Genomic DNA, 23,573 nt, shown 5'->3' with positions numbered 1-23,573 from the left:
CAGAATCAGAGACTTTATTTTCCAAATTATACACATCATTTGATACTGTGATGAATGCAACCTCGTTTTATCTAATGCCACAAGATTTTTATGTTAATATGCACCTCCAGCAAGTCATACATAGTTCCTCAAGTTGCACTCTGTGCAGACTGATCTAACATCCTTGATGATATTACACTAAGAAATTAATTAATCCAGGACCTTCCTAAAGGGAACTTCACCAAAATATAGTTCTCGAAAGTGTTATTGATTAAAAGCAAATAGCAACAACATTCATCAAATTAATTCTCAAAACAAACAATTTAACAAATAAAATTACTGGTAGACTGAAGTTTGTCCCAACACATCAAGTCTTTGGACAGAATGTATTAACATGATACAAGATGCTACAATTTATAACAAATCTTCAATTTCAACTACAATGCAAGCAGAAATAAAAATTACATAGCATACTTCAAATCTTCACTTTTAGGATTTCAATCTATGGAAAATGAACATGATGTAAACGATTTCTGTGCTATAGCTGTTTAAGTAGAAAGGAATGTCAGTTTGACACACACTTCAACAGAAGTGATCCAGAAGGTTTCGAATACAAGAAAAGAGCAAGATAGTGTGCTTTGCTTTACAGTCCAACACAATGAAGTCCACTAAATAATGCAATAATATTGCTTCACAGAAGGTGTGTGTAACCTAGTGTGCAGAACAGAACAGATATTAGGCATAAAGATACTTATTATGTAAAAGCATATTTTCCTGGTTCATCGGTATTGGGGTGGTCACATGACCATCGACAGAAATCATATTGTATCCAACCCAGTTCTGACCAAATCTCATATTCACCTGCTGACTTGCAGAACTTTCAGTAACTGAAGAAAATATCATTTTGGAAAATGTTGATGCAAAAACACCAAGTAAGCTACTTCGATGGTGATACATGTTTTCAGGGAATATCTGTCAAAGTTTTATCTTGAGGCAAGGACCAAAAAGGAGAAAGGTGAAAAAAATCAACGCTTCAAGCAAGACTTTCAAGGCGATGGGAAAAGAGTTCAAACGCACTGGATTTGGCGAAGTAAATCATCATGTCCCTATAGCCCACACAGATTTGATTAAACTGTATGAATACGTTTGCAGTGAGGAGAGTGCTGTATTTCTTCAATACAAGGTGAATACAGAAATACAAAAATCATTACTTTCATGTAATCAAAATGTTTTTAAATGCGCTTTCAATGTAGATAGTACATATGACAATTATAATGAGTATCGCCATTGCCCATTGAGTAGGCTTATGCTACTTTGTAGATTTAATATTATTTTAGATTTATAAATCTATTAGGCCTACTATTTCACAAACAAGTTTTCCTGGATACAGTGCTTCACTTCGGGAGGAGAGGAAGGGAGAACCTGGCAGCACTGAGGGTGACGGACCTAGCGATTACCACGGACACTGACAGGGAGATGTTTGTTTACATGTGCACGGATAAACTGAGTAAGAACCATCAAGATGAGGGAGAACACGCTAGAGGGAGGATGTATGAGAAGAAATGTATGCAATTTTATTGAAAATATTTTTAATCAAAGCCATATCATTACATTGAAAGGATATATACCAAAGTTACCACATAGTGCAGCCACAACTACATATATCAAGGGATGTCACTCGCATTAAATTTGCTTCGACTGTGGTTTCTAGTCTTAGGTAAGAGGTTGTTTAAACATTCAAATCCACAAAACGTCACTATTACGTATTTTAATTCCACCGGTCACAAGATGTCCAGTCTGTTTCTATGAGAAATATATAAGACTTCTCAACGAAAACTGCCCAAAGCTGTTCAAACACCTCTAAGATGGAAAATAACCAGCATTATTATCCCACTGCCCTTGGCCACAACCGTATCAGTTCAATGATGCTACATCTCAGCATTAAGGCCGGGCTCTCCTCTAAGTATACCCAATTACTCACTGAGAGGTGACAACAGTTCACATCTTGGACAGAAATCATGTCCCGTTCCATCACATTATGACTGTGATCGGACATAAGTCTGAATCTAGCCTAAAACATATACTGGCTACACTGATGAGAAAGCCAAGAAGATAATGTCATCAGCCAGCCCAAAAAATGTGTGATGCTGTCCCACCTGCAGACAATATCAATAACTTTGTTGACTTTGACAGACTTCTGCAAACAACTGATGCTGATGAAACTACTGACTCTACATTTAGGCCTAATGTGCATGTGCAGATCAGCATGCTAAATAACTGCTTCACCTGAATGCACAGACATGTAATGCACGGCTGCAATGTTACCAATAACTTCAGTTTCTACCCAAACCAGTAAAATCAGCTTTGTATTGTCACAGTATTGTTGACATACCATTACTGGTTTGTAGTGAAAATAAAATTACTTTTCTTGACTAAATGGACATGTTTTGGTTTTTAGAAGCTTTTTTCGTAATTACATAGTAAAACAAATAGAGTGGTGAATTTGGTCAATACCTGTTTTTATGGACCTCATCACCAGTTTCTAATTGTATAATGTTACTTTGAAAGGGGAGATAAGTCACAAGCAGAACAAACAGTCACTGCACATAAATGTACTGTTCATACAGAAAGTGATGGGCATTCAACATACTGTCCCTGGAAAGTTGCTTGACTAGCTAAGTGATCTTCTAACAGTGTTCCTGTGTGGTTCATCAGAACTGACCACACACACGACCCTTCCCCTGATGCAATTCTGCACTGACCACACACATGATAGATCCTTGTGAACAAACCCGGTGAAGTTCCTGGACCACTAGGTATGCTTCAGTCCAATACACGGGAAACCAAGTCAATTTTATATTTCAGGTTTGTTTATATCACACTGAAAAGAACTGTCAATTCTAAACTTCACTTTCACTGCCATTTACTCCCCAAGGCCAGTATCAAGCTTGCAGCAAATCAGTTCTGAAGATAACATTTCTGGTAATGACACTGGATCAGAAGAGCCAACTTGGTCTGCTGTTCTTTCACATCTCTTCATCACTTAAACCAAAGTCTTCTTCAGGAAAGTCACCTACTTTTACATTCAGGGGCTTTACAAATCCTCCATACTTCGGTTGACAACTGAAATACCGCTTGCCATCAACACTGAAAAAAGTTCATTTACTTAAATAAATGATTACATAAAATTGTGTTGTCACTGAAACTCATCTGGATATGATATAAACAATGAAAAATTAAATACATGCAACAATGTATCTTATTGTGAAACAATGAATCTTGTACTACGCTTTGGTTTCAACATTGAGCCATCAGCAGTTCTTCTGTTCAATCATTGCCATTTTTGCGACCTCCCTTTTAATATTTGAGGTGTTAGCTAGTATATCACCATTATTACCTGAATGACTGAAGCCTCCTAATGTATCAGCATTAATCTCAGTTCACAAAGAAAGTATGGCATAACCTTGACCAGAATGAAGTCTCAGAATTCACTTGGGTGAAATCACTGAAATCACTAGCCATTAAGGAATGGATCCAACAATCAAGATGTCATGTATGCCCCCAAAACAGAACCTATACCTGATACCAGTACCTGATAATGATGTAATGAGTACCATAATGTAAAGTACATTAAGACACGCTCTCTGTTATATTCTACCGCCTTCCATCACAATATACACACTGAAAAATGTATGTCTTGATTGTTTTCTATATATCCTTAAAATCAGTAGATGTGTAAGTATAAAATGCTGTCAGATTTTGGTTTCACGGGGTTGAGTCTAGACTGCATATCTAAATTGTCTGTTGCATATCAATTATCAGTATGATAAGGTTATTTCGTCAAATTTTATCACCACAGACACTCTCCGATTTCATAATTTCCTAAAGGTTTGCAACAAGCAATATCTATATCTTGTTTGTGGAAACGTTTTAGCTGCATTCAGTGCAGTCTGATCATACACTTTATCTTAATCTGCAGATCATGAAGGTTTCATATATTTAAGGATTGACTGGTTGTTTCTTTCGTTGCATTGAGGTATGAAACTAAAAACCAATGTGCAAACTGTATGAATCCGCGTAGGGTGACTCACACAGGTGACTCATTTACATAAAATGACACCATTAGCCAATCAGCATAGAGCACCCCCAAATAGCTTTCAATCAACCAAGCTAACATCGGGTGGCAAATCAGAACGGAACAACACAACGTGATGTGTCCCAGTAACAGCAAAGTTTCAAGTTCAAACATCTGAATTATTGCCAGCGAACTGAAAGACTCAGTCTGAAAAGTGAGAATTGGAAATGAAGCCTGATGACATGAAGTTAGTGGAACTGAGATTGTTAGTGGCAGCAGTATTTGTGCAAGTGGAAAGAGGCTGTGATGTGACCGGGATTGTGATGCTATGAACTGATGTTCCATCGTGTGCATGCTCTTGTCGAGGAGTTACAACATTTTAACGTTCACGGATAATTTTGAGTTGTTTGTTTATGTTAACCACAATGTATCACTTCAATGTTTATCAAAAATTCATTAGGGTGCAAGTGCAAGGGAATTCCCTCACCTTCGGTGAGCATGGCTTAGCATTTTAGATTCAATGGGAAATGAAATCAAAAGAAATGTTCCCAGTTGCCAGAATTTCAATAAAAATTTAATTATATATAAATAACCTCAACCTACCAATACTCATGATTGTTTCCACTTACCTGCCATCGTTTTTGCCATGTGGTTCATCATACTCAACTCCCACCCACAGGCCAGGCTTGAAGTCAGTATTACCTGCAGACATTATAACAGGAAACAGAACCTTCAACTATCCTGCATAAGGAGAAGTCTTGATGTCAATAGTCCTAGGCCAAATGTTAGAAAAGTCCCTATCTTTTAGGATCTCTCAGCAGCAGTAAACGTGTTATTCAGTAATTAGTATGACACCTCCCACCCGCCAAAAATTCTTGTTGATGTGGAACAAGCAACAGGAGGTATCAGGTTACTAAAAACTAACTGGGTTCAGTCCACTGTTGAAACAGTGTCCACATGTTCATAAACAAACTGCTTGAGAATGATCACATTGTCTAATGTGTGGTGACAAGCACTGGTGTTCAGCATGGTCAAGATATGCAGTATGGGTGATAAGGATGGGTGTATCATATTACCTGATTTTCATGATATCTCTACATTTGGCCTAGGAGTATCAACAGAAATTGGGGTTGTCGGTAATCTGGTGTTAAAATTTCATCCTCCCTATGTGGCACCGAGGGCCAACAAAGGCAATTCACTTATATAATTTAAGCATAAACATTCGCACAAACTACAACTCTAAAGGCTAGGCACAAAAGTAACAAGCATTATTACTGAGGCGATATAATCCTCCGCTGCAAACTTTAGTAGTTATAGTTTAAGATGAACTTAAATGTCCACCAAAACAATCAACACTCTTGATATCTTGCTCTGTAGTTGTCCAAACACACAAATATTTTCAATACTGACTTTGACCTTGACACAAATGTCATAGTGTATGAAATATGCAAAAATAGTAAGAAAGAAACTGCTTATTGAAAAACATTTAAGGGAAGTCTTGAAAGTCTATGAAGAAAATCCAGTGTATCGTTCTTGAGATATCTTGCTGACAATCTTAACATGCACTTTAATTTGCTGAAATCTTAAAAGTGTCTCCATGATCTTGAAACTTGTCACAAAAATCAACTGGGCCTCGCACCACAGGCAAACTGTAGCGCAAATGGGTTGTGCAGCATAGAGTAAATGACCAGTCTTCTTACATGCGAGCCAAGCGAGCAAAGGTTGGCAACATACTTTCCTCGCTTTGGTTCTAAAAATATTTTTCACGTCAAAGTAAAATATCACCACCATAAAAAATATAAACCCATTTCTTCTGTGGGTTGTGCTCTCACATTTCCAACCCCATGCTGCACAATTACTCCCATGACATATTTTTAATTCAACATTTTAAGAGCAACTCATGGTATATCAGACCGTTCTTCACCTCCATTTCCCCTTCCAGCTTCTGGTTCAATGGAGTGAAGGAACAGGAGGGTATTATTCTATATGGAATACTTACAGTTACATCACCTGCTTCCTTTGCCCATTGCACCAGAAGTGTTTTTAGGTAGAATAAATGTTATGAAAATTCTACCAATAGTGACGACAGATAAGACAAATAAACTCCAACAGGTTCATGATAAAATTATGCAATGTGGTATTTCTTTCTAATTTCTGCTTATTCTTGTCCCGTCACTCCGTTAAAATGTTGAAAAAAAACATGTTTCATGTCAGTAATTACTAAACATGGGGCAAGAAATGCGAGAGCACAGTCAAGTGAAGACTTGGAAGTTAACCTTTGATGGTGGAGATATTTTACTTTGACATGAAAAATACTTTTCGATCCGAAGCGAGGGAAGGACGTTGCCAACATTTACTCGCTTTGCTCTCATATAAGAAGACTTGTCATATTCTCTATGCTGCGGAACCCATTTACTATACAGTTTGCCTGTGCTCGCACCTTCTTTAGATGAAGTTTGCTATCAGATATGAATAATGTTCAGTGAATGGTTCCTGAGATATCTCATTGACAAGGGTAAAATATTAAAGTCTTCATGTGACCTTGAAAAGAAGGTCAAAGTCACCAAGTCTAGCTGGGACCTTTCTTATACTGTGATGAACCAAGGTACCATGATGGAACAACCGTTGCAAACTGGGATGTGATTCGCAGCCAACACCTTGCCTTGCATGCGGAGTCCGCGTCATGCACATGCTCTGCTCACAGCACTCGTCTTGTGAGGAACACATGGTTCATACCGTCAAGCAATCTCATTCTTCAAAGCAATCCTTCATATATTATGGCCTAGTGGATAAAACCGCCAAGATTGAGAGCAATGGGTTGCAGGTTCAAAACCATTTATTGCCACTTTATATTGGAAGATTTCAATACTTTCCGATCCGTGATAGTTGTATCAATTATAAATAATGATCATTTCAAATCCTCATATCATGTTAAATAATGACCATTTCAAAAATGGCCAAAATTTAACTTGATATGAGGTTTCAAAATGTGTACTTCAAAACCTTGCTTTAGTAATGATCAGTACAAAGTCACAGCAGACGTCTACCTGAGTCTGGAAGGAACCTCCCTTATAAACGACAAAATCACAGACAGGTTTTTAGATAAGATTCAGAAGAAAGAATTACTGGTGCTGGATGTAAAAGATCCCTTTATGCAATACTTCATTCCCACCAGCAAACTCACAGAAAGCTTTCAATGCAGTGTGAGATTCACACAAAACCATAATCTGGAACCCATGGCTTTCTCCATCTTGAACTGGAATAACATCTCTAAAGGTGTTAATCTTGGAGACATTCTTCAAGAACCTTCCCCTATATGTGGCTAAATTGATAACTTAAAACCACCTATTAATGTCATAATGATATTTAAATAGAGCTATTTTACCTAAGTACTTTACTGTTCCTCTTCGTGTGGGCTGACCAGTGATCTGGACTTCACAGCTGTAACATGCAAGCACAACAAGTTATTTGGCTACATTAACAAGACATAAAAATGTCCCCTGCCTTCACAAATTTGAATGAACAAGTCATCTGATCCAAATGCATGAAACAAATTCTATCTTGTCTTCCTATCCAAATGCGTGAGTCAAATTCTATCTTGTCTTTCTATTCAAATGCATGAGACAAATTCTATCTTGTCTTTCTATCCAAATGCATAAGTACAATAACATGTAATTCGGATTCAGATTTTTTCATTTCTATGTCACATATACTCCAACACCAGTCAAAGTCCAACTTGTTGCCATGGAAACAGTAAAATGTAGATGAAACAGATCTGTAACAAGGAAAAGATATCAGTTTGGTCGCTTTGTCTGCACAGTCTGATGAAAAAATTAATAACTACTACCTTCAGTGTGGACAACACACCAATGATAGCAAAAACATTTGCGATGAATGCGCAAATGGCCAAAAATATCATATGCCATTGTTTTCTCTTTATAACACCATAAATAAATTCAATGAACAAGCAAATTCCTTTAAATTCTGTGAATTTACATTTCATGAAAGAAATAAATCGTCATTTATTTATTCTGTCAGTTTTACTTAGGTTTAAAATGCTAAATGTTGATGATGAAATTCTTTTAATGAAAACATAACAGAACGATATGCAAATTATACCTTAACACCAAAGTGTAATTCGCAGGACAGTGTGTGTGTGTTTACTCTACAAATGACTTTCACTTTAAAGACAATTGCCAAATATGTAGAACAATGCTGATGTATTACATCACTGACCAATTTCAAATGAAATGGCAGCTTCGTTGATATGGATGCCCACGATTTATCCATAATTGTATGATGTAAGAAATCAGAAACATTCTGAATATTTGTGTATGGTTGTTTGTTGTTATTGTTTTCACTCATAAAAGGCAGAAATGCCAATAATTGCCAACGTCGTTCTCCATGACTTTGCATCTGGCATGGAGTCAGAACATTTGTATTAATGTATGAAATTACTGTATTGTATCTGTCTTTAATTCTTGCTACCATACTCTTTCAATACATATTCTAAACACATTGAGCGCTTCATGCTACCAATGGATGACATTTATGTCTAAATAATTGAGAAAATACTGCACGGTATAAAATCTCATTTTTGCTTTGTTTACATTTCTAGCAAGCACTGTGTTATGAGAACTGCGTTACATTTTCACACCAATATGTTTTGTTTATTTCTAGACACTTGGTATTAGTGACAAAGACCATTTGGAATTGAATTCTAAGATGTATGAGGAATTCAGCAATGCATTTGTCACAAATGTATAGAAAATATTAAAAGGCATCCTATGATTGGTCCTAGCGAAACTTCATTTTGAAAACACTAATGCAGTATCCAATATGGCGGAAAGCTCACTTCAGCATTCATGTTTGTGTATTTTCTTCTCAGCTGTCGAAGTATTTGTGTTTGTTCTGTGGTTTAGTTTTAAAGATGCCATTTTGATGCACGACAGAGAGTAAAATTGCGGGAAATATTTAGGGGAATCCCTGAATATAATGTAAACATTTGCATTAGGAACTGACTAGATAATGATGTGGTAATAAGTGTTTGATACAACCATTTTAAATGATGCCATTAAGGATTTAATGGATCATCAGGGAATAATGTTGACATTAGTTAATGAAGCAGTGATACAAATGGATCCTGGTCCCAACCAGCAAACTTACCCTTTGAACGCGATATTTGCAAATAAGCTTCATATTCACATACTATTCATGGGCAAGTACCTTGAACTGAGGTTGTTTACACACGTTTACACATGGTGCATCATGAATCAAGGGATGTGGTGCTGTAATTTAATCAGGATTAATTGAGAAGGAATTAATTAGGAAGTATTCACTGTTTTGACTAAACGCCTCTGATAATGGATTAAAGTTCAAAACATACTGAGAATTCAGGGAATGTAGCATGTGCTGTAATGGAAAGGTGCCAACCAATGAAAAGCTGGCCATCACCTGTCACATATCACTTGTCCAATATAATTTTTTTTATTCCTGGACAGAGTACATTTGCAGATTGGTGTTTGAATAAGGAAAAAAAGAAGGTTAACAAAAAAAAGAAAAAACCCAAAATCATCCATACATATTCACAAAAACTAGTAGCTTTTGACATCATGTCAGATACTGCAGAAGAAAATATTCAGCATGTCTTTGAGAATCAAGTTAAAAGTAGTACATATGCATACATATATACATACATGCACACATACACGTGCACACATACACATGCACACATACACATGCACGTAATGCAACTTATTACAAAAGGTTTTCATAAGAAGCCCATTTCGCAGAAATTTCAGTATATTATGATTTATTAAAGTGTCTAAATTTTTCTATCTGGTAGTAGTATTTAACTTCATTTTGGAAATGTTTTATGTCTGGCAGGTAGTTTTGCATTTTGCACCTGTAGATGTGAAATTTGGCTAGCAAGAGTATTAAATCAAAGATGACATCAGACTGAGGATTTTGAGAAGAGCCAAAAAGACTGAATGTAAAGTAATATATATCTTACCAGCATGTACACACTTCCATTCAATCCATTGTTAATATTTTTTCCAAAATATTGTGCTTACCCTACAGCCCCTAACCAGATGTTGGATAGAGTCTGGTTCAGCCTTGCTAAAAGTGCATACATGTAAACACTTATTAACAATGTGCATCCAGTATAAGTATTGACAGGTAGGATTTTGTGGAGCAATCTGAGCTGGAACCATCTAAGCTCAGGGTCTGGAGTGGTTTTGTGTGTCATTGAAAATAGGCTGGGCCAGTTCTTGTTGATTTTAAGGTATCTCAGTCTGAGCTATTACACAGTAGTACTTCTTTGAGCCTATATAACATGAAAAAAGATTGTTAATGTATATATTTGTGTTGTTTGTTATTTCAAAGTCACCAAGTCAAGGACATTTTTAATGCCTATGTGTTTGAGGTATTTGCTAACTGTCCTTATAACGCCGTAAGTCAAGGAAATTAATGGGAAAGTATTTGTTATGAATTTGTTGCAATGTCATAAAATTGCCTTCAGTATTGAGCAGACAATGAATACTGTATACATTATCAACATAGAATTTTTTATTATAGAATGATTTGCCATTTATAGTAATACTTTGGTCGTGTAGCAGGGATTCTCTTAGGAACTCTTCACAGTTATTTGGTCCTATTTTGTTTCTGTACTTGGAGATGGTATTAAAAAAATCTTTCCAGAAGTAGTTTTGTGTTTTCCTAGCAAGCTTTAAGGGAAAATCACTTCCAAGAAGGAGTATATCAGAAAAGTTGGGATTCACATTAATCATGAAAGAATATCTATCATACCGAGTCCCCCGTGGGATATAGGTCTACAAACAAGTGTCCTCTATATTTTGTCTGATTTATTATCCCGTGAGAACCTGAAAAGAATTGTTTATTTTTTTAAGGAATTCTTCTGGTGGATTTGAGAGTGTAAGAAAAAGGAAGTTGATTTTTTAAATGAGCATTAATTCGATTACAGCAAACTGGCCCAATGGCGTAATTAGATGAAAAGATTATGCCTAGAATTTTAAAGGTTTCAGAGTTCCATTCCAGGTTTGTCTGGTCTAAAATTTGAGATTACAAGGTCTTTTTTGATCCTATCCTTATAACTTGTGACTTATCAAAATTTGTTTGTAATCCAGAAAGTGACACAGCTTCAAAGCAGTCCACTTTCTGTCACTTCCACTGTCTTCCAAGTACACCAAATGCATGTTTTTCAGTTTTGGACAAGATACAGATGATTGGATAATATAACTCTGGGATTATTACCCACACAAACATTTTAAGAAGGGTAACTTCTGACATTTCAAAGTCACTGTGTTCTCCAAATGTCCAGAGTTGTGATGGGGATAATCCTTCAGCTGTTCAAGAGCCACATGCTTTGATACAGTGAAATGGCACCTGTACCCCATCTGTATTTGTAGTAACCATATAGATAAATGCAGAAAAAACAAATTCAAGGATTAGAAATCACACTGTCTTTTCTTCTGATAAAAAGAATCGCATTCCTTAGTGTGAACATGAGAAAACAATTTGTAACTAAAGATGTCTAATTAGCAAATTTGTAAGCAGATCAGACTAGACTGGATGATCTACCATTTCAGTTCCAATTCGTTCTTGCTAAAATGCAGGCATTAAGATTATATTAAGAGTACACTTGTCTGGTACACTGACATGGAAAAGTCAGCTATCCACACATTTCCCTCCTTCTATTGGTGACTTAAGTAAAGCACTCCCAGTGATATGAGAGAAATTAATTTGTGTGCAAGTACTAGAAAAATAGGATCTTACCAAGAGAAATATATTCTAGCATTGTGCTATTATCATTGCACATTGTACTATATAAATTAAAATAATTAAAATATTAAACTAAATTTTTGCGGCAGAACTTTCATATATTGTCATTTACTTTTTTAATCAATTTCATCTGTCACTGCTGTGGTTTTGCACAATCTCGCTACTGTGTCACAAAAACATTTTGTTGACATGTGATCATTCCGCTAAAAGTATGTCTTTAAAAGTAGTCATGTATCTAGACATGAGGCATGAGTAGAGGCAAATATGATTGCCATGTGTGAACAGAATTTATAATCATCTGTTGGAGTGATTTAACACTATCAAATGCCATTTTTAGTAAAATTACTTAACTAAATTGCAAACACTCATCCAAACAAGCAAAGATGATAATATCATGAAACATTGTAAAAACAGAACTAACTTGTGCAATTCAATACAGATGTATGGTATGTGTTTCAAACATACAGTCAAATCCTGGTGAGTCGAATGCCAGCGTCACGAATAGTAAGCATATCTCGAAAAGCCTGTCAGTCTCGACCATTCTCTGTTATAGTTGTTATCACTTGATGCCCGGTTACACAAATGCGTCTCATAAATACACATGATGAATCGAGAAGGAAATTTGGACCCATGAGATTTAAACAACAGCAATCAATACATAAGCCAAAGTCAGTCTATGAGCCATTAACTCGTGTGAGTGAGTTTGCCAACAAGAAGTCACTCTGTATATCTGTCGATTGCTGATAGATTTTGTTCATGGATTTTAATTACACGTGTGAACACCTGTATAGACGACTTAGTAGAAGCATGTGAAACTTGCTTAATATTGATGTTAGTAGACTGACCCCCTGTCAGTTGTGTCTGTGTTCTTAAACCTGTTCATCTTTACTGATGATATTTGAAGAAATTTCCATGTTTCCTAGTAAAATAATCTTGAAAAACAACACAGGTTACTGCATTTGTGCACCGTTCACACCATCTTCTTCACTGCAGTAACTACTTCATGATCATCATGACCTCTCTCCACTCCTGGGTAACATTTTTGAGGACCTTTTCAATGCCGCCACCGAGGACCAACAACACTGATCAAGGAGCTATAAGTAATGGCTTGGTGAATTTCTCACTCCAGGTGCACAATGACAATAATACTTGTCTCTATGAGAGAGTAAGTCCTGCTGATGGTGATGTCAGAAGCTCGAAGATGAAGGGCTGATCCTTCTTTTGAATAAGTACAGCAAACAGGATCTACTTATATTCTTTGTTAGTGGGGTTTTTCCACGTATGTGAAGAGGAAATCGGCAGGGTGTGTTGATCCTGACACTTTGTAGCTTTATTAAAGGCCGTACTGAGACTGTCTGGGACCTTAGAGATCGGCTCCATCGGTGGGGAAGTGTGCCAGTCCAAAGTCTCCATCCACCTTTCAATAGGTAACAGCCTCATTAGATTCCTTAGATGGCGATTCCAGATCCAATCAAAAATGACATCACCTTCTTCATCTGATGATGGTCTGTGAAGTATCTCTTGATCTGAAGAGACAGGTCTATCTGTACCCTTGTGCGAATCCTTTTGCAAATGCTCCAGGCAAGAGTCTCTCTGAGTGTTGTCCCTTCAATGAATATCAGTATCCTCCTTCCATATCCGCATGTGTTGGTCTCTAGTACAATAATCCTCCTTCCGTGAATGCGTTTGTGCATGCATGTGTGCATGCTCCTGATGAGGATGTAGATCTATGTCTGACTCTGTTGATGACCCGTATCTTGATCTGTAGTGCTCTGGCGAAGCATCTGGTGACCCTTCCTGCTGGAGACCTGTAGGTACATTAATGATGCTTTGCAAATTGCACTTGTCGCACTGACAGTCATAGATTCCTCCAGACTTCTTCATCGAGACACAACTGACGGTGAAGAGCTTCTTGAATGCATGTCGTATTTACATGCCATCCTCTTCACATGTGAGTGCCTGCACACCAGTCCATCCATTGTCAGGACTTCTAAGCAGCTTTCTTCTGAGAAGCGGTGTTCCATCATGGCCATCATCTGCTCTGTGAATTGCTTCATGAAGAGCCCCTGGTTGAAGTTCTGTGGAGTATGCTGATACTGCTACAAGGTTAATGTGTTTGTGTATGCTGAGGCCTCTTCAGATCTTCTAAGCATCTCTGGGACCAGATGTCTGCACAGGTCGAAGGCTTTCTGTACAGTGATGTGCTGATCCCTAATTTGCAGCCATAGATCTAGAAGATGTAGTCTGCTGAGATGTGTTACTGATGACTGGAATCTCGCGCAGTACAGGGTCATCAAAGATGTCCGCTTCAGCCAGATGTAGTAATTCCTCGGAAAATCTTGACGTAGAACTTGAAGGTGGCTTCAATGAGGACATGGGGGTTGATGTCTTTGTCCTCACGGATGGAGTAGACCTCTGTTTCTTCATCAGGCTATGAGGCTAAGTCTGAGGACATTCTCTTCTCAGACTTGGATGTTTCCTCCACTACATCTGTCCCTGTGATATGCTTGGCGATTCAATGGAAATATGGATACCAGCAGCAGTTACTAACCTACGGTTACTAGTGCTATCACCAGATTTACCAGACTCACAAAGTTTACAGAGAATGCTGGCATTGTAAGTAACGAATAATAAATGTCGGTCATACGCAGGCAGCTGGTGCCTAAAGGAGAAACATGATTTCATCAAATGGATGAAATACAAGTCCAGCAAAACAAGAATCACGCAAAATTTAGTAAATAATTTTAAGACATAATGATAATACATAAAGACCAAAAGCCTTATACAGCAAAGGTTTGGATAAAGGATTGAAATAATATAGCATATGTGCCGTATATGGACTCCATGAGGCTTCATTAGAGCAATGGAGGAGAGAGTGACAAGCATGGCCAGTCAAGAGACCGAAAAGGGTGCAAACCATAAAGGGAGGCTACTTGAGGGTGAATATGATTGTACATCCTCTTTTAAAGAGGGAACTTCAAGGGATATCAAGCATTCAACTATCATTTGCATAGGGAGGAAACCTACACCCTTGAGTTGTGCACAGCTTCACATAATATAAACTCACCGGTCACCTATCTTCATTTTTTCAAGTCTTTCCTTTTCTTCTTCCTCCTTTTGTTGCATTTCCTTCTGTTTTCGAGCTTGTTCCTCTGGATCAAAACGTCCAAGTTTGTTTCTTTCTTTAAATGACCTGACACTGTCTGGTAATTGAGGAAAAACAATACAACATATAGTGATTAAAACATTCTTTCATATGTCAGTTTTTAAAACAGACATCTTCAAGACATCTTGTATTGAATTCAGTGAACTTTAAAACTGGTGTGTGCATTAAGATCAACATGAAACTAATTGCCACCTCACTGCCATTGCTAGAAGTCCCCTGAAATCATTATATGCTGTCACTCATTTCTACATCAATACCATTACCATTGGTTTGGTCAAATACATAGCTGTTACAACATTACAGGGGTTTTCAGTAACATGCCTCTTGCTAACATACCAGCAAAACTAGCTCCATTTGAACAGCAATGGCACCACTTCCATTTGGGCAAAACATGTCTTATCCAAGAGAGGTTTAAAACCATCCCAGTCGTAGCTATACTGACAACATTATGCACACATCTGGTTTTAGACTTTACATCTGGTATGAGAAACCACCTGTTCAATGCAAGGCAAGTTACAGCAATAACAGTCTATGCCCCTAGCTATCATACATAAAGGCACTATTTAAGAAAACACACACTTCTCTGAATATAAATATTGCATCTCTCTAAATGATGCTATCAGCCCTCAGGTAAGCTACCATATAATTTATCCCTTGAAAAATTATATATTTAGATTATAATATAAAATAAAAAGTTTTAATGAATTAATGCAACACTGCATTAAATCGTAATCATACACAATGCGATGCCCGTGAAGAAACAGATCATGTAAAAGAAACAGTCGATACTTTGTTACCCAGCCTATCAAATTAAGAAACTAAGTATACACTTTTAGGTTTCAATGCGATTGGCTTAAACTTAACCCTGAAGTAAAAACTGTGGAAAAAAGTAATGTAGTTATATGAACTGACATCAGCTATTAGATGTTGCTATGTAAGCAAGGATTGTCCAGTTGGAGCAGTGGTTGCTGAGTGTAAGATATTTCACATGTAAAGTGCACAATAGATTTCATTATGATGTATGGAAAATCCACCTTAATAATTGGAGAAAATTTGACTATTTCATTGTAACATACGGGATTACACTTTTAAAGTAAAGTACATATTTTAGTACTTTTCTTGGATTGAATACCATCCTGGATTCAAACCTACACCCTCAGAATCAGGCACCTAATTGCCGGCACACAAAGTCGGCCACAAAACCTGCTCAGCCACCATGCCTTCCATGACTTCTTAAATGTCAGGAGGCGCATCCCATCGAGTAAGTTTAGTTTTATGCAATTGTTTTGTTTAAATTCCAGCAATATCACTACAGGGGGATACCACAAATGGTGCTTAAGGGGAATCAAACATGGGTCTTCATCGAGACAAGCAAACGCTTTAACCACTAGGCTACCCCGCCGCCTGTCACATGAGTAATTGATTTTGTTTCATAAGTAAATGATTTTTTCACTCAAAGAGAATAGTTACAAACCACTGTTTCAGTAACTGATCATGTTATGAAACTGAATATGTTGTAAAATGATGAACCATTGTTACCTGATCGCTTTGAATAGTCTTCGTCAGTCATTTCATACTTCTTCACTTTTGAAACATCTTCATATTCTCCCAGTATCAGAGATTTATCTTCTACCTGTGAAGTTACAAACAAATGGATTCTGTCTTAAAATGATGTAACAGTCCTTGACAAGTGTAGATATTCCACTCAGGCAGCTTACATAAAAAAAGCACCACTCACACAGGACAGATAGTCTTATGTAACGACTTGTCGATTAAAGTGCACTGATAGCATTGATAAATGTTTTTTCAATAGTGTATAATCGGTGCCAAGAATGCATGTCAACTTGCCAGACTTAAGAGGTAACATAAACATCAAGCAAATGTTGCAAATAGTGGAATATGTTAAGGCCCACTTCTAAGAAACATAACTTACATATGTAATTTTCATGTTAAAAACTGATATTTTATACTTATCCTGACTCATCCTTTTGTGCTTTTCTCCTTCCTCACTCTGATGGTTTAGTGGAAACTTGATGCCTTTCAAATTCCCTGAGGCATCATAAAATCACTCACCCAAGTAAATTCCTGACATAACGCCCTCTTTGATTTGAGCAAAGCTCTCATCACACTCTCTGGAATGTTAGCCTCTTTTATGCCTTGCAGTGAAGAATGTAATGGCTGTGAGGGAATGGTCGGGAGGGCATCATCTCATGAGTCAGGATAAGCATAAAATATCAACTTTATCATGAAAATTACATATTTTTCGTTAGGAATGAAGATTTTTATGGATATCAACTTCTTTATGAGAGAACACAACGTTTCGGAGTTAATGCTTACTCCTTCATCAGGTGATGAAGCATTAACTCCGAAACGTTGTGTTCTCTCATAAAGAAGTTGATATCCATAAAAATCTTCATTCTTATGTATTTTCACTTCTAAATGACATTCAAAGACTTATTTTTCGTTATTCTGACTTATGCTTATGGCTTTGACAATTCTGACGGAAATTGGTGGTGGGTCAGCCTCATACAGGATTCACTGAGGCTGTAAAAAATTGATATGATTGCTTAACCAATTGTGAATTTTTCCTCTTGCAGTCCTTGTTGTCTACAGAGTTGTGGTTGGTGGGGGCACCACCTCCTCACAAATTATTACGAAACGCAAATCTATAGATTTTGTGGATTTAAGATAAACCATGTCTAGTTATCTCAGAACAACCCATGTGTTCAGGTAAGAACTATTAGTATTACCAAAACTGGAATCACAACTCAAAAGTTACGTAAGTACTATTACTTAACAAGCCTTTAATCATTCATATGCTGACTTGCCCAGTAAGACAGGGAATATGGACTCTCTGCTGTTGGCAATGGGCCAGTTGCCTAGAGTCAACAAGCCAACATGACCAGCGTGAGTTCTTAATGATAGGCTGGAATTGTGAACTTTTGCGCCACTACTACTATTCTTGGATTGCCGTGAAGTAGTTTCATGAGAGGATGAACCAGTAGATTTGCCCAATCTTTTGATCTGCTCAGACCTTTTGGCAAAAGAATCCGTGGAATAGCATTTGTAATTTAGACCTTCCCATGATATGGCAAGAGCGCTTAGCACCCATGCTCCAGGATCTGGTACTGGTGAGACAAATGTTGGAATTTGATGAATGACGCTAATTGCAAATAGTGGGACAACACCAAGATCCCTTGTTATCAGCTGGAAAGTCTTGAGATGTAAATTCCATTCCATTGGCAATGGATGTGTTGTCCTGGACAAGGCATCTGCTAGTACATTCTTTGCTCTTGGAATGTGGCGTGCCCTTATCCACAGATGTAGACTGTCTACTAAGTTGAATAGCTGAAATGTCTGATGTAGTAGAGAAGCTGATCTTGTTGAACCTTGTAGATTTATATAACGCCTCTGTCCAGTTGTCTGTGTGGATCATGAAGAATTGATTTCTCAGCTGACTTGCCCAGTGTTGAATTGCCTCCATCACTGCCTTGAACTCTTGCAGATTTATGTGCAATCTTTTTTCCTCTGTTGATCAAACTCCTGACAGTACTTCTTCATTGAAGTGCTCTCCCTATCCCTGTAGGGATGTGTCAACATAAAGATAGAGATTGTATACTCGCCCGTTCAAAAGGGTGATGAAAGAGAGAGTGATGAGAGCTTGGCTCAGGTTATGTGGAACCATTTTGGCGGGAAAAGGTGAAGGGAAGCAACTCCAGGGAGTGACTTGTCAGGTAATTTAAAAGGATTCATTAAACTGTCAGAAGAAGGGAGATAAGCAAAAGATCATGAGCCAGGATAAGGTACAATCCATTTGATTCCATTTGAGACCGATGAATTGCTCACCAACACAAAACCTAATAATTGCAACAAAACCAAATTTTGCACAGATACATGAAATCGACAGACCAACTCTGATGATGTGTCTCATAATTTGGGACACCCAAATAAAAAAGTTGTTTAACAAACGATCATCATTTTCTTGCCACCTTTTGCTATTTTGTATGAGGGGGGCCTCTTGCTGGTAGAACAGCCAGGTGGGCAAGGTGCACTTGTGAAACAGACACGTGTGATTTGCTCAGCAAACCAGACATTCGTGATTGCGCTACCTGAAACAATGAGATTATCACACAAAGCTAAGTCAATTATTTGCAAAGTATTTAACTTTTTTAAAAACAAAGGTGAGAGGGGTAGGCCTCAATATGCTTTGGTTAAGTATCGGTTATGAACTGCACGTGCTGTTGGGATGACGGAAGGGAAGTTAAAAACTATCTTGAAAACTGTACTGATTCAACCTGCAAGGACTCAGCTGAGGGGACTGTCTCCAAACCCACACGATGTGAGAAAATTGATTCATTTCAACAACAGCTGGTTAGAAACGCCTTTAAGTCTCTATATAAACAAAATACCTTTGTCTCTCTGAGTATTCTGAAAAAGCATATGGAGACAAATCATTCTTTGGTCATTTCAAAATATCAGTTATGGAAGTTGCTTCACAAATTAGGTTTCTGTTACAAAAAAGTAGGCTCAGAAAATAGACGTGCACTGCACGAGAGCTCTGATATTATTCGGCTAAGAAACCAGTACTTATGCACAATTCGAAAAAAAAAATACAGAGTTTTACGAGCCTGTATATTTGGACGAAACATGGGTACATGCTTCCCATAGCACATGGACACAATGGTTTGCTACCTCCTCTTCAGAGTCATGTGCCAGAAAATTACCACTTGGCAAGGGAGAGCGACTGATTGTGCTCCATGCTGGTTGCAAGAGTCGGGGCTTCCTACCTGGCTGCTCCCCAGTCTTCAAGGCAAAATCTAAGGACAACCGAGACTGTCACACCGAAATGAACGGGATGGTTTTCTTAGAATGGGTACAAAATCAATTGGTACCAGCACTGCCCCCCAAATGTCTGATTGTCATGGATAACGCTCCATATCATGGCGTTCAAGTACCTAATACAAAGGCCTCAACATTTAAAATTGCAAAACAAAGCAATATCGTATCCAGAAAAAGCAACCAAACCTGTTCTGTATGACATCATAAAGTCAAATAAAACCACACCTGTCTTTAAGGTTGATGAGTACCTTACAGAACATGGTCATTCAGTTTTGCGATTGTCACCCTATCATTGCGATTTAAACCCAATAGAACTCATTTGGGGTATCATGAAATAGGATGTTGGCAGGCAAAATGTAACATTCAAACTTCAGGATGTACAGACGATTATTTAACAGTCAATAGACACCATCACATAGGAAACATGGCAAAAGTGCGTTGAGAAAGTTGACAATGAAATAGAAAGACATTACTGGGAACAAAGTGGACTGGACCATGCCACCATCAAGCCACTTGTCATCAAGGTAGACTCTGACGACAGCAACACCGATTCGGACAACAGTGTCTTCTGAAAGTGGCAACACTGACTCCCACTGTACATCTCAAGTGGTAACCAGATAACGGCTTTTGAGATGACCCCATCTTCACAGCACACTCTTGCTGATTACCTGGCTGTTCAACCAGCAAGTCAACCACCTCGTACAAAATAGCGAAAGGTGACAAGAAAATTGTTTGTTAAACAACTGTTTTATTCGGGGGCGTCCCAAATTATGAGACACATCATCAGAGTTGGTCTATCGATTTCATGTGGCTGTGCAAAATTTGGTTTTGTAGCAATAATTAGGTTTTGTGTAAGTGAACAATTCATCGGTCTCAAATGGAATCAAATGGACTGTAAAATAAGAAATTTAACTTCCACTACAATTAAAGTGCAAAGCTTCAATCAATAGGGTTATAGTCTATAATATCACAAAAACTACTTTTCAAACTGTTAAATCACTAAAAAAAACATTATCACTGCTGATACTGAGCTGATGCACTGATACAAATTCATGGTTTCTCAGGGAAGACACAAACAGGGTCAGTGCTGGTCAGTGCTAGAGAGGCTAGAAACACAAGTCATATTTGTTGTGGAACCGCATGAGATCTCAGACTCACTGCCCCAACGCTTTTAAGATTCTTATTGCCTTCCAATATATATATTATGGGTCCAGATATATTATATTTGCGGTTGGATTCAATATATGCACTTCATCGAAGATACCACTACAGTGGAAGCTGTCAAACTAGGTATAAATGTGATAAATGTACGAAACGCGAACGAGACTGAGATTTTGTGCTGGTGTTGACAACTTTCCGGACTGGAAAGATGCCGGTTTCGACAGCTTCCACTGAGCTACAAACAGAATTACATACTAGTATAGGCATGTTCAAAACATGAGAGTTAATGAGAATGAATGTGATGAGACTTACATGTATAATCATGTTATCTTCCACAGGGTATGAGCCAAGGAGTGCAGCCTCATTGTCCAGCAGACATACCATCTTGTTGTCCTTGTCATTTAGCGACAGCTTCATAGTTCCAGATGATGCCCCTGTCAGTAGCTCAATCTTGTTCTGTCATTAGTAACAAACAAACTCATTTTGCTGGCAGGAATGATGTTAATCAAATGTTAAATCTGTAGCTCTGACTTTCTGACAGAACCTTAACATTCTGTGTTAATCCAAACTTTTGAAACACCAAACATGTAATATTTGAGCCTGATAACATCTACTATGATAAAATTTGACTATTCAATAATAATTCAATTTTGAGGTCAAAACATACAGTATAAACTTCTGTGATTGAGAGTATCATCAAGAGTTTCAACAAACCACATTCCTTCATCATGTGTGTCTATATAACTCAGTTTTTGCAGTTGGTCTCAATTCGGTACAAATACTACAAGTAAAAGTTTGCTTCCAGTAAGAGTTTTGCATGCGCACTCAGATATATCACTGTATTGCAGAAATAATACTACTCATGAGACACCTGTGGCCTTGCCACCCTGTATTTTACAAAAATAGCCTCATTCACAGGCAGAGGTAATTGTCACATGAGGTCCACTCACAAAGTATGTCTCATTTAACTGAAACATATCTTTGAATTAGTAAAATGATGCCACTTATCACTATTTCATCTCTGCGTGAGTGAGTGAGTGAGTGAGTGAGTGAGTTTAGTTTTACCACTGAGCCAATATTCCAGCTATATAAATGGCAGTCGGGACCTGACAGTCCACTGAGCATTCATCAACACAATTAAGATATGATGACGTGTAAACCAAGTCCACGAGTCTGACCACCCAAGGGTGCTAATCACCTTTAACGATAAACATGGGCCACTGAAGATCAATTCTAACCCACGGAAAGACTCCCTGTATTTCATACTGGTCAAATGATATCACCAGACTATATCTACATATTCCTCATCTGATAAGGATGAGTTTTGACATGTTGTTTTAACTGTATCTGAACAATACTGAAACACGCATGATTCAGCTTCTAAAATGCCAAAGAAATTTTCCCTCATCGGTAAAATGTAGTGGGGATACATCAGTCAGAGATCTAACAGCATATGGTTAAAAAAAACCGTTAAAAATTGGGGTTATGGGTGGAACTCTTTCCCTGATAAATTGACAGCTTGACAAGTGATACAATGCCTAGAAATGTAATATTCATACTAATAATAGTAAAACAAACCTTCAAGTCAGCGATTGTCAAATCTTTCTGGAAACGTCTTTCACTTCCAAAAGTATTCACGTTGCTTGTCACTCTGACGTTGACAACACTCTGTGTTACAACCTGATAGCCTTCCTCTGACATCTTGTAGAAAAATGGTGACGAAGGTAATAAACTACACAAAAATAACAAGTTCAATCACATCCACACGTGTGTTGTAACTGACAGGTACACTGATGTCCTGCACTACTTGCGTAGCGCAACTAAAAACATGAACTGGGCCCCGTCTCGAATATCGCAAGATAGCTTTGGCGAACGTTAGCGGGCGCAAAGGGAGCCGGGAACCAGCTTACTCGAAACAAACAGGATGTAGACTGGGTCTCGGATCCACCTAACACGAAGCGGACGATTTCGCTGTTAGCTTCTTAAGATTCTTATTGGCCCTCGGTATCGAATAAAAACAAATAAAGGCCTGACTGTACGACCCGAGCTGCAATGTGACAACAACCAAGTCGCATCAGCATTTACAAGTTCTCAAACTGTCGCATTCAAGCTGAGAGAAAGAGAAACTTCCCTAAATTTCACGTGACGGATCGTATGGAATTAACTGATCAGAAACGCAGTTGATCTAAACTGTATGTCAAGAGGAAAATATGCCAAAATGGCCACACGACAAAATGGCCACACTGACCCTAGTCAAAATGGCCACAACCCCTAGTCAAAACAGCCATACCAAAAAGTCAAAATGGCCACACACAAAAGTCAAAATGGCCATACATTATTTATTACTTTTCAATACACGTGACATCCGATCTGTATTATTTGATATGAACGTGTAAAAATGACAAAAGAAGGTATATCACACTAAACATGTTTTTTACAATTGAAGTACTTTAATTCCTAAGTGATACTATGTGATTGTCACTAAGGTGGAAGAGAAGTTCACCCTTCTCGAGACCGGCTCACAGAAGAGGAAACCTCTAGATCTACGAA

At 37.8% G+C, this 23,573-nt stretch overlaps 1 protein-coding gene across 1 annotated transcript; it reads right to left on the bottom strand.

Annotated features, from left to right (window-relative positions):
- Positions 1–23,232, bottom strand: LOC137294646 (tubulin-folding cofactor B-like). Its single transcript, XM_067825708.1, has 7 exons — positions 22,602–23,232; positions 21,336–21,479; positions 16,563–16,656; positions 14,925–15,060; positions 7,440–7,495; positions 4,684–4,756; positions 1–3,126 (listed from the first exon to the last, which is right to left on the bottom strand). Exons 1-7 carry the CDS (start codon positions 22,722–22,724, stop codon positions 3,006–3,008), a joined length of 747 nt encoding a protein of 248 aa, XP_067681809.1. The 5' UTR covers positions 22,725–23,232; the 3' UTR covers positions 1–3,005.
- Positions 23,233–23,573: the final 341 nt, after the last annotated feature.

Source organism: Haliotis asinina, chromosome 8, assembly GCF_037392515.1.
Source record: "Haliotis asinina isolate JCU_RB_2024 chromosome 8, JCU_Hal_asi_v2, whole genome shotgun sequence".
Lineage (NCBI taxonomy): Eukaryota > Metazoa > Mollusca > Gastropoda > Lepetellida > Haliotidae > Haliotis > Haliotis asinina.
Note: the sequence above shows the minus strand (reverse complement) of the source record. Positions and strands in the feature narration are given on the sequence as shown.

Excerpts from the sequence above, each read along its gene's own strand:
- LOC137294646 (XM_067825708.1), bottom strand. The coding sequence starts at position 22,724 with ATGTCAGAGGAAGGCTATCAGGTTGTAACACAGAGTGTTGTCAACGTC. Across the intron at positions 15,061-16,562 it reads AGACTATTCAAAGCGATCAG|ACAGTGTCAGGTCATTTAAA; the intron begins GTAACAATGGTT and ends CTCAATTACCAG. Across the intron at positions 4,757-7,439 it reads AGGAACAGTAAAGTACTTAG|GTAATACTGACTTCAAGCCT; the intron begins GTAAAATAGCTC and ends TAATGTCTGCAG.